Below are 12,679 nucleotides of genomic sequence, written 5' to 3'. Positions count from 1 at the left end.
AAATTCTAAATAGTAAAGTTGATTTTCCATTTTATATAAGGGATATTTTGCTATGCCATTATATTTAACGGGACTTGAGCATCTACAAATGTTGTCATCCACAGGGGATCCTGAAACCAAACCCCAGTGGATAACAAGGATCCACTATATTCAGTCACCTGTTGCATGATTTGTACATGTGTATAGAAAGTTAGTTGTCTTTCATGGAAATTTCAGGAAAGTTAAAGGATATTTAATCAAAACTTTGAGTAAATACCTCAGGTTGTGAAGCTATAGTGCTAGTGCTTAGTGGTGTTCTGCTTAAGATCTGGATTATGATCAAGTGAAGGGCTGTGTAGGAGTACAAATAGTTTCTGAAGCATAGATGGCCCTCACCATACTTAGTAGCTGCATAGAGAGCAGCAGGTTTACTGCTAGCTGCTTCATTCAAGGATATACTTTTCTTTTATTGGGAAATATGGCTGAATCACTATAGTTACTTCTGCTTGTCTATCCGTGGAAAATAGGGATTGTTGCACACTGGCCTGAAATAGAGGAGCTTCCAGATGCTTTGGGGCTGTGGCGTACAGATGACGCATGCTCCTGAGGCCGCCAGAAGAAGGAGTGGGAAACCTCAGCTTGTCTGAGACTGTATCAGCAGCCTGTTTCGAGAGTGTCCCTTCTGGTCGCCGTGTCCACTCCTAGCTCTCCAGTCTCCAGAGGCTGCTCCTAATCACCTGTCGGCTTCATCCCATATTCTACTTCTGCCTTTAAAATAAAACTGCTAGGGTACTGTCTCAGTCTCAAGATGCCTGAATGTAGACTTGTAAATTCAAGACTCCACTTCTCATGAATCTGTGTTTTACAAATCTTTTAGTCCCAGCGTTACGTTTTTTTTAAAAAATGGATGGGAGAATTCGCTGGCCACATGCAGCTTGCCAGGCTTCAGTCCCACTTCCAAACAAAGATTGCATTATTGTAGCTTGTATTACAGGGCAATATGTATGCAGTTCCTGTTTTTGTACCTATTTGTGCACATGGTTCGCTGTCCAGCTAAGATGTCCCTTCTCAGATGAGAGAGGAGGCGTACATCACTTCATAGAATACCTGCTTTTGTGTGGCAGTTCCTAGTTCTCATCACTAATATCTCCAGCTAAAATACTTACAGAAATAGTAATGAGAAAGACTGCTAAAAATCAGAATAGCAAGTATTGGATTTTATGATATGTAAGTGACATGTAACTCTCCAAATGTCCCTTTGACAGCAGCTCCCATCAGCCCTGGCCAGCATGAACACTGGCGTGGGTTGATGGGGCTTGTAGTTCAACATCATATGGAGTGCCACCCCTGAATCACTCAGTATGAAGCATTATCAAATGTATAACATTTTTCAATTTGAGTATTTTAAACTTTGTAAAAAAGATTTATATGTTAGCCATAATAATCTTTCTATTTTATATGTGGTATAGTTTAATATGTGTGAATAAATGTTACAGAAATGCTCCTACTGAGCCCTGAAGGAAATGAGAACTAGAAATGCAAATACAGAAACAATGAGGTGGCCTTCTGAGTTATATTATATTAGTTGATATAATAATATAGTAGTTGATCTGAAGTTTCTATGTGAGGGATTGACACTTAAAAGTTTAAGATATTGCTTGTTAGAGAACAAACTTATGCTACTGCAGTATCATTTTGCTTGGGAGAATCTCAGTGCATACACACACATGTATGTACAGGTTGAGTCTCCTTTATCTGGAATCCCAATATCCAAAATATCCCCAAATCCAAAATTGTCCACATGGATGGCTGAGATAGTGACACCTTTGCTTTCTGATGGTTCAGTAAACATAAAGTTTGTTTCATGCACAAAATTATTGAATTCTTTTGTATATTAGATTACCTTCAGGCTATGTGTACAAGGTGTATATGAAACATAAATAAATTTTAGATTTGGTTCCCATTCCCAAAAGATCTCATTAAATAAATGCAATATTGCAAAATCTAAAAAACTCTGACATCCAAAACGTTTGGCACCATCTAGTGGCTATGATGTTATAAAGAGAACAAAGAAAGGAACAGATAAGAATTATGCCTTTGTCCCACTTCTTTCTGCTAATGTGCTCTTAGCAAGTAGTTCTACTTAATACTTTGACTACATAGAATCATACCGTTGGAAGAGACTGCAAGAGTCATTAGCCCAACTCCATTCTGCCATGCAGGAATACATGAGCAAAGCACTCCCGACAGATGGCCATGTAGCCTCTGTTAAAAACCGAGAGAGAGAGAGAGAGAGAGAGAGAGAGAGAGAGAATCACACTCCAAGGCAGAACAGCTCTTACCATCAGGAAGTTCTTCCTAAAGCTCAGGTGGAATCTCTTTTCCTATAGTTTGCATCCACTGCTCCTTGTGCTAGTCTCTGGAGCAGCTGAAAACAAACATGCTCCTTTCTCAATATGACATCCTTTCAGATATTTAAGCATGGCTATCATGTCACCTCTTAACCTTCTCTTCTCCAGGCTAAACATATCCAGCTTCCTAAACCACTTCTCATAGGTCATGCTTTCCAGACCCTTACCAATTTGGTCACCCTACTCTGGACATACTCCATCTTGTCAATATCGTTCTTGAATTGTGGTGCCTAGAACTGGACACAATATTGCAAGTGAGGTCTGACCAAAGCAAAATAGAGTTGGTATTATTCTTAGCTTGATCTAGGCACTATATTCCTATTGACACAGCCTAGAATTGCATTGCCTTTTTTGACTGTTTTGTGGTCTACTAAAACTCCTATCTATATCCCTTTCACATGTACTGCTGTCAAATCAGATGGTCACCCATTCTATTTCATTTTTTCTGCCTAAGTGTAGTACAGTTTTCCTTGCCTTACGCGGGGGATCTATTCCGGAGCCCCTGTGAAAGGTAAATAGCGCATATACTCAAGCCCCATTGAAAATAATGGGGCTTGTGCACGTGTTGTGGCGCACGTGCCATGGGCAGATGCACCATTGTTACTTCTGCCTGCGGCTTTTAGTGTAAGCTGAAAGCTGCGTAAGAGGTGCCCACTTATGATGCGGGCGCACTATACCTTACATTTCTCCCTGTTGAAATTCATTTTGTTAGTTTTGCCTCAACTCCCTAATCTGTTAAGGTCATTTTGAATTTTGATTCTGCCCTCTGGGGTATTAGCTACCCCTCTTAATTTGGTGTCATCTGCAAATTTGATAAGCATGAGCTATATTCCATTATCCAAGTCATTGATAAAGATGTTGAGTAGCACTGGGTCCAGGACAGAACCCTGTGCCATCCCACTGGTCACTTCTCTCCAGCATGAAGAGGAGCTATTGCTGAACATTCTTTTGGGTTTGACCAGTCAGCCAATTACAAATCCACCTAACAGCTGCATTATCTAGCCCACATTTTACTCACTTATTTGTAAGAATATCATAGGGCCTAACTGAAATCAAGATGTGCTACATCCATGGCATTTCCTTCATCTACCAAACATGTAACGCTTTTTTAAAAAGAGAGTGTTAAGATTAGTCTGGCATGACTTGTCTTTGAGAAACCTATGCTGACTTTTAGTGATCACAGCATTCCTTTGCAAGTGCTTACAGTGTACCTGTTTAATGATCAGCTCTAGAATGTTTCCTGGTATTGATGTCAGGCTGACTGAGCAGTAATTGTTTGGGTCCTCCCCCCTCTTTTGAAGATGGGGACAACATTTGCTCCCTCCTATTTCTTGGGCACATCTCATGTTCTCTAGGGATTCACAAAATTTATTGACAGTGGTTCTGAGATTACTTCTGCCAGTTCTTTTAATATCCTGTTGGATGTAGTTCATGTGGCCATAGATGCTCAAGCCCCCCCCCCCCCCAATATATGTGTGTGTGCCAACAAACTAGTCAAGAGCTGGATTGTGTGTCAGTGAGCCACACATGACCCCTTGCCAATTTCTCTGACACCCACAGGCACTGAGAAAGTGAAGTAGAAGCAGCACGGACCATGCCACTGCATCCTGGCTCTTTGTAAGTGATGAGGCTCCTTCAATCTTGAGAGAAAGCAGAGGGGCATCCACATCCATGGTGTATTGAATCTGCAGGTTAAGAGCCCACGTATCCGGAGAGCCCACTGTACATATTTATAATATGCAACAGTATACTACAAAGTCTGACACAGATAAGGGTGACCCAAAACTTTTTGTGGTATAAGCAAAGCACAATATAGTGCCTTTCCATATTCCACAAACTGGGTTGACATTTAAATACACTGTGACTGTTGTTTGTCGTCAAGTTGTTTCCAGCTTAAGGTGACCCTAAGGCAAACCTATCATAGGGTGTTCTTGGCAAGACTTGTTCAGAAGGGGTTTGCCTTTTCCTTCCTCTGAGACTGAGAGTGTGTGATATTCCAAAGGTCACCCAGTGGGTTTCCATGGCCAAGTTAGGATTCGCACCCTGACCATCAGAGTTTCCAGTGCTCAACTATTACACCACACTAGCTCCAATCTGGTCTGATGACAAAATCAAAAATAGGACAACACTCTTCACTGTGCATGAAAGCTGCCAGCTGCTTAAAGGGCACAAGTTGGTACTGTAACTCCTTCAATAGAGAGCTGGGAGACTGAGGAAGAATGGTTTGTTGAGTGTGAGCAGAGAGGGTGACACTGATGCTTTCTCTCTCATGATTTGCTCCCTGAGGTGATAACACAACGCCTAATATGGCTATATCATTGCCTAGTAGTAGGGCAGGCCTTGGCTAGGTCTAAGAGACTGAATGGTAAGAAGAGTATAACTGCACATGTAGCCATCAGAATGTAACCCTGTTTAATACAGGACCTTTTCTTTCCATGAAAAGAGAGAGAGAGAGAAATATCCTTGTAGGCTTAAGTAGCCTGTATTTGGGGACAATTCTTTATTGCCTGCGACAACCAAGCAAGTGGTCATTTGGGAACTCTGCAAACTATCTTTTACTTGACCATCAGTCTGGCTTGCCTAAACTCAAAGTGGGCTTCACACCATCAACACCACCACCACCTCCTCCTCCTTTTTGTCTAGTGCACTTGCAAAAGTACATCACATTTTTAAACTCACTGACATTTTCAACAATCAGTACATGGCAAGATGGTAATTGTAATGGTTTATGTGTCTGCATGTTGAAGCTTAGAGGGATAGTTTAATAAGACTATAGGTAGCATGCACACCATTGCTGTGCTGGAATAATGACATTATATTAATCATGTACTTGTCTTTTCACATTGTGATTTCTCACGGATGTGTTTGAAGAGAGATATAGAAAATGATGTGGAGTATGGTGCAGTTTCTAGAGACAGTACACTCATCAGAACAAGCAAAGACATGCACTGTTGAATTTGTTTCAATTTAGCTCTCGTAATTATAGGTTTTCAAAATGAATGTCTGGGAGTATCCTGAGTTAAGTATGTTGTGGGTCAGTTTTGCTGCTACATTGCACTTCACTGACTTCATTCTGCAGTTTTACTAATATCTTCAGATTGCATTTTTGATCTTCATGGTGAGTTTTGATTTTTTTTTTAATGTGAGTCACAGAGAAGGGTTAAAGACATAGAAACACTGACCTCTATATGCAAGGAAATTTTTGACATTGTTTGACAAGTGGATTTGCAGATATCACAATTGATTCCTGAGCATTGTTCTAAAGCAAACTGAGTGATTCAGCCTTGTAATTATGTCTACAAAAGTTACTAGTCTATTTTTCCCCCTAGACTTCTCTGGGCTGGCAGAAGCTACATTTCTACAGCAATGTACAAAGGACAGTGCTTCCCTCTTCTAGCAGCATATTTGGCTTCATTACAAGGCACTGAGGAGTACTCCTTCTACTGACAGAATGTTCACTTGACCTTCATGGCTTCCATTCCTTTGTTCTGGATCACTGGGATTGGTGTGAAAAGTGCAACCATGAAAAGTTAATGTATCTCATGCCCAAGTATTATAGGGGCAAATTGCAGTGAGCCATTTGCTCACATCCTCTGTCCTCCTCATCAGGCGTCTAGGACCAGACTGGAAGCTTCAGTTTCTATTTTAGATTAACTGTAGCTTGCCGTGACATCCAGACTTGGAGAAACTGTGACTATTCTTAAGTATGGCTTGTTAAAATAAACTGAATTCTGTGTGTTTGTGCACACACACGCATGCATGTGTAGCTGTTTCTGTCTTGAAAAGAGAAACTGGAGGACAAAACAGCACCCCTTCGTTCTAAAGAAGAATCTAAACATTCCTGCCTTAAGTAGCGACTTTGTCAGTAAAATACCAATAGTATCAGGAGGTATCAAACAAACATTATACCAAATATGTATAACCAGTCTTTCGAAGGAAACCAACTTAGTTGTAAATACTTTCAGAGTAGCTTCATGGATGTAGATTTGCCCCCATACTAATAATTTTTCATTTCACAATACTGTTCATTTTAATGAAAGGCTAAATCTGTCTTGTCTATGAATTGACAACCTGTATTTAGGTTTCTTGGCACTAATTAAAGAACGTACTCTTCAGCCACCCGTGTGGAGTACTCTATTAAAAACCATAATTTCTCTTGTTAAGGAGAAGGGGGAGAGGTTGCACGTTTATCCTGGTATCCTAGGCAATTAGCTCTCAATCAATGTCATGTGCATCAGCCATATTATGAAAAGGCATTTACCCACAGACACTTATTTAAAAACAAGTAATGCTCCCCCCCCCCCCCCCAGCACTCTGTCAAAAGATATTTCCTGTACAAATCAGCATGCTCTGGTTTTCAGCATAGAGCCAGATAGTAAAGTGCTAACACTTTCCCTTCTCAGGGATCCTGGTCAGTGCTAGCTTTCTTTTAGAAACCTTATATAGTTCAGTATAAGCTTTCATTCAGAAACCTTTGTTTTTTCCAATGTCTATTTGAAATTGGAAGCACTGTGACCGATCTATAGTTTTGTTCATGAAATCTATCAGTTATTTATGCTCTTGTGGTGGTGGTGGTAGTGGTGATTGCAATGATGGTGATAGTTAGGAATTTTGACTTGAATTTTAATTGTCTTAAGTATTATTGCTGTTTTTAAAAGACTCATACTACCCCTATTAGCTTTTAATGGTAAACCAGAATTCTGGAGAAACCTGGTTTACTGGTCATGTAATGCTTACTTGCTCTGGCTTAGCTCTCTTCCTGTTAGCAAAAATGGTTATGCATCACAGGAATTGTCATCTGACGTCTGGCCTCAGAGGGAGAGAAAGGCCAGTCAGCTCCATCAGGCCTGGCCTAAAGTAAGAAGAAGAGCCCTCCCACCAGTCCCATCTGCCATGGTCCAGGCCTCTGAAGGAGAGAGGAGAACTGCTGGACTTATTCCCCTTCCCACAGCCATTCCCTTCTCCTTTTGTGTCATGTCTTGTTTAGATTGTAAACCTGAGGGCAGGGAAATGTCTAATTAACTAACTGTAAGCCGCTCTGAGAACCTTTCTGGCTGAAGAGCGCAGTGTAAATACAGTAAGTAAATAAATAAATAAATAAATAAATAAATGAAAACTTTGTGTCTTGTCTAAATTGGAGTTTTGGCTTTTTGGTCCTATGTAAGTCAAGAATTATAAACCAAGATCATACCTTTGATTATGTTCTGGGTCATGTAAAGGATGCAGCAAGTTAGAATCCCTGATTTTCAGTTGCTAGTTTGTTCAGTTGTTTCAGGTAGCATGAAGCAAATTCTGGATTCAGCAGAGTTCATGTATAATTCAGCAGTTTACATCACAGCACAGTATGTATGGATTTAGCTGAAAGATGATTTAGCTTCTGACCATTTATCATAGTTGCATTTATAGTTGTTGCATCTGAAGAACACATGGCATTACAGGCATCCATCAGGGCAACCAGTGTAGCTTTTGTCTTAAACCCTGGCTGGAAATCAGATTGGAATGGATCTTAATAATCAGTATGATCCAAGACACTGAACTTCATATAATACTAATTCATCCAAGATGTCACATTGTTTTGCTGATAACTCTTATAGACAGTTATCACAACAATTGTTTAATTTTTTTTAATGTTGACCTTTAAAAGCAGTTATATTGTCTCAGTTTTCTTTGTTATAATGGGCAGTTGTGTGTTAAATGAGATTCTATTTTAAAATAGTTTGTTTTTAAAAAGAGATTTAATATAATTGATTATTTTTTTTAAATCAGTAACTGTGCACATTGTCTGGAATTGTCTGTTGGAACGGAGTCAAAATTTCAATGGATGAAAGCAAAACATCAATACATTTTAAAGCACTTCTTTAGCTTTGACTCTGAGTTTATTATTGTAATTGAGGCTTAATGCAGAAGATGTGTCTGGAGTATGATACACAGGGAACATTTTTCTTTTAAAATATTTACTAAAGACAACAGATTTTTGGAGCACATAAGATTTAAAAGAATAAGATAAGACATGCAGTTATTTTCATAAATATGTTTAGAACCTTTGGAAATTAAGTCTCAATTTCTTTTATGTTTTACAGGACCCAGTGTGAGGACCTTTACTCCATTCTATTTTATTGTGGAGCCCATGGACACACTATCAGTTAGAGCTTCTTCTGTTGTACTAAATTGTTCTGCCTATTGTGAATCATCTCCAAAAATTGAATGGAAAAAAGATGGGACTTTTTTGAACTTGGGGTCAGATGACCGACGACAGCTGTTACCAGATGGATCTCTATTAATTAATAGTGTAGTGCATTCGAAGCACAATAAACCTGATGAAGGGTATTATCAGTGTGTTGCAACTGTGGAAAGCCTTGGGACCATTGTTAGCAGAACAGCTAAGCTCACAGTAGCAGGTGAGTACTTGAAATTGTTTTCATTTGTATTGGTTACTGCATCTCAATCTTGGGGCTGGTAATATGATGGAATATATATTTATTTCAGCTCAATTGATCTGCCTTTCTATTCAGGTAATCTAAGGGAAGGAAATTTATATTTTACCCTTAAACACCAGGCAAAGTATTCAAACATTTATTCTACCTTCAAGGGCAGATGGACATGTAGGTTGGAGTAGGCTGGAAAAGCAGTCTACATAATGCAACATCTGTCTAAGGAAGACATATTCTCCAAACAACTTCCTGCCTTTGTCATAGGTGGTTAGGCTAAACTGGTGTTTGGTTTTCCTGTGGATTTCCTTTTTTAAAAGTTATACAAAGTAAATGTGGGTGTTTTTTATTTTTCTAAACCAGCATAAAATTGGGTGGCATTGCCTCAGATGTTTCCACACCTCAGGGATATAATGGTTTTAGGAACTCCCCTATCCACTCCTAGCATGACTGTTACTATCAAATGGCTTCGGAGGTATGTTATATTTGGATTATCATGGTATTGACACCTGCCCAACACTGATTCCTTGGCAAGTCTGTTGTCTCAGCAGTCTTCTCTTACTAACAAGACAGAAGCTGCTCAGGCTCCAGAGCAGAAAGGTGGGTCCTCTAACATCTTTTAGAGTCTTCTGATATCCCAGACTCCGGCACTGTTCTCTTCGGTCATGGAATCATTACATTTACTTGAGTTGGCTGAGACTGTGAAGGGCCTAAAAGTTTCTTTAAGCCTATTGCTGTGGTGATGGACCTATGACTTACATGTCCTCTCTGGCATGCAAAGCCGTCTCTGAGGACACATGGAAATCTGAAAGAGCTGCTATCACATTACCATACTGACCCATTAATAGGTTGACCTGGGATTTGGGGGTCAATTTTTGGACAGAAATTTTTAGACTTATAGATGAGTGTATACGGTAATTTCTTACTTTTAAGATTAGTAGCGTCTCCTCGTTCTTCAAGCTTACTACTTTGTTTGTCTCCATTATTGTTCATTCTTGGCAGTTCTTCAAGTTTTATATTTGAAAACAGTTTATTCTAAATAATGTATCATCTTTGGTTGCATAATCACAGCTCTGTTATGTTAAGAGTCTGGGAACATTTCTTTCCATATAGTAGACGTTCTCTTTTGATGACCTCAGACAGATCAATTTTCTTTATTATGGTATTCGTTTATTTATCTGTTTTTTGCTGCTGCCCGTTTCTTCCAATGTGGTTGGCCTTCCAGTAGTTTCACAGTTACTTACCCTGGTTACCTAGTAAAAAATACTGACACCTGTAGCCCCCTTTTCATCTGATGTCCAGGAACTCTTGACAGTCAGAAAAAGCCCCTGTTGACCCAGGTTGCAACTGATTTGGTACGGAGTTTGTTTCTGGGTTTTGCACCATATTTACTGGGATTCTTTTTAGCACATTTTGTCTTTCCCCTGTCTAATTTGGGAGACCCCACCAGTAGAAGTGCTACCATCAGCATAGCCTCTGGTCTCATAGGAGCATTATCCTGCCCCCATGAAAAGGTAGTGACAATAGGTGGGTTAATGAGGATGATTGGAAGCATTTATATCCTGTCATTTAGCCAAAAGCAATTCCCAGAGCACCTTACAGATTATTGAATATGATAGTTTGTGCCCTTAGACATAGCAGTCTAAATAGGATAATGACACAGAAAAGAAAAGGGATAGCGATGGGAGAGGTGTTCAGGTTCAGTTGTTCCTGACATGACAGAAGTGTGAATTGCTACCCTTCTCTCTCAGAAGCCAGAGCAGTGATAGTTTAAAAGCTGGAGGGAGAGACCCCCCTCGCCAGCTGCTGAGCCCAGGCACAATGCAGGTAAGTCTAGCAGCTCTTCATCTCTCTCAAAGGCCATAGCAATACAGGAAAGCTAAGTATGTCTCCATCCCCCATTCACTTGCTCTCTTGCTTTCAGGTTTACAGAGACTTGTCTATTAAATATTGTATGGAATTTTGCAGAGTATGGATGTTATAGAACAACTGAACATCTAAAAAGATTTGAAAAACAAATAAAAAGCTGTAGTAGTTTTAGAAAGGGAAAATGGCACACACAGCTGTTTCCTTCATTTCCCTAATGAACTATTAGTCATTCTCAGAGGTTTTTTTGTTTTGTTCTGTTTCCTTAATGAAATGCACAGGGTAATTAATTCATTTTCATAGTTGCTCCCACATCCCAGTGATGTTTTCTAGCTTTTAAATTCAGATACCATCTGCATTAAATTATGTTTTCCTGCCGAAGAACAGCAACACAGACTATTAGTGCTTGATTTTTGAGTGTTGGACTGACTCTGAAGATCACGGTTTGATCTGAGTTAAGGTCACAGTCTCTCAGCCTCAGAGGAAGGCAAAGGTATAGCTCTTCTGAACAAATCTTGTCAAGAAAACCCTGTGATAAGGCCACCTAAGGTCGCTGAGAGTCACAGATGATTTGAAGGCACACAACAACAATATTATGGGGTTGACAGTCCTAATTATTGTTCTGTCAGACTTTATGGGTGTTTAGGGATTTAACAAAGACTTGGATGGACTTTAATAACCTATGTTTGAAACATTGGTAATCATAATTAAAGTAGACCCATTGAATCAGTGAGATTTACATAACATAATTCAGTGCTTCTACTCTAGTTGGGACTACTAATAGGAATCAGGCCCAAGAATCTGGCCTTGGAAATACGATACCCCTGAGATTTTTGAGGAAACAGTAGGTAAAGTGCCCTCTCCCCCTCCCAAGAATTGATGTTGAATTGAACTGGAAGAAGCTTGGAAATGAATTGCAGTCTATAAAAAAATGCCCTCTATCATTCAAACTTAAATCTCTAATAATGTATTTGGACTAGTGTTTTATTTTTCCTTTTATCCTTCCTATCACTGTAACAAACATTCTGAGGAAAAGTGCAAATCTCATCGGGATTTAACAAAAGATTTACTTTGTTAGTAGGTTCCTGGCGTTTCGATTTTTCTTTTAATCCACAAAGGAGGCTTCTGGGAACTTCCAGGTTCATTTTGGATAGAGAAGGGGGGGGGAGAGAGTGCTGAGGGGCATGCATGTGCCTTTTTGATTTTATAGTCCCATTTGCTTTCTGTACCTAAATACCCTGAAGGCACTCTATTTCTTTCTCTCTCTCGCTCCCTGTTTTTAAATAACGGTTTCATTTCATTCCAGAATTTTTGTTTTTCCACAATCATACAATGTTGACCTTTGGATTAAAATATATGGGCAGGAAATTACTAGTATAGGCCATTGTCTTACTCTGAAATGTGACTTTGTTTGCTCATTTCACTTCCCTTGCCCATCGCTGTGGAATAACTGCAACAGGGTTATGATTTAAGCAACTGGAAACTTTAATCCATACGAAGATTTTACAATTAAGTTGATTGCTCTTTTCCCCTCAGTGCTAAGCTCAGTTTATAAATTTATGAAGTTGCTCTCCTTTCATTCTGAGGATACTCTAACTGTGCTTCCTGAACACTTTGGCAGGGTACAGACTGCCCCAAAAGGGCAGTCTGCTGGCACCTTGTTTTGCGGCGTGAGGAAGCCGCTGCGGAAAAACCACGCGGCTCCCTCGTGCAGCAAAAAGAACCCGCAAAAAGCCATTGTGATGCTGCAGTGTGCCAGTTGACCCACTAGAAAGCAAAGATATCACTGTCCTTTGGCTCCCCATGAAAACAATTTTGGTTTATGGAATATTTTGGATTTCAGAATTCTGGGTAAGGGAGACTCAACCTGTAATTCTGGGTAAGGGAGACTCTTGTAAGATACTATCTTGTGTAAGATTTTATATGTCCTTCTGCTGTTGTTAACCCAAGGTCAGGCCCTCTGCACCCCTTCTTTGTGCTGATATCAATTTGACA

General features: G+C 39.7%; 1 protein-coding gene across 8 annotated transcripts in view; it reads left to right on the top strand.

The window, feature by feature from the left end:
- The first annotated feature begins 8,475 nt into the window (after positions 1–8,475).
- Positions 8,476–12,679, top strand: part of NEO1 (neogenin 1) — a 69,706-nt gene continuing 65,502 nt past the window's right edge. For all 8 annotated transcript variants that reach the window (XM_089538703.1, XM_089538702.1, XM_089538701.1 and 5 more), the window contains exon 1: positions 8,476–8,788. In XM_089538703.1, the coding sequence (XP_089394829.1) occupies positions 8,518–8,788 (271 nt within the window). In that variant the 5' untranslated portion in view covers positions 8,476–8,517. The remainder of the gene's footprint in view (positions 8,789–12,679) is intronic.

This window comes from Sceloporus occidentalis, unplaced genomic scaffold (genome assembly GCF_023333645.1).
Source record: "Sceloporus occidentalis isolate IW3139 unplaced genomic scaffold, rSceOcc1.0.p SCAF_9, whole genome shotgun sequence".
Lineage (NCBI taxonomy): Eukaryota > Metazoa > Chordata > Lepidosauria > Squamata > Phrynosomatidae > Sceloporus > Sceloporus occidentalis.
Note: the sequence above shows the minus strand (reverse complement) of the source record. Positions and strands in the feature narration are given on the sequence as shown.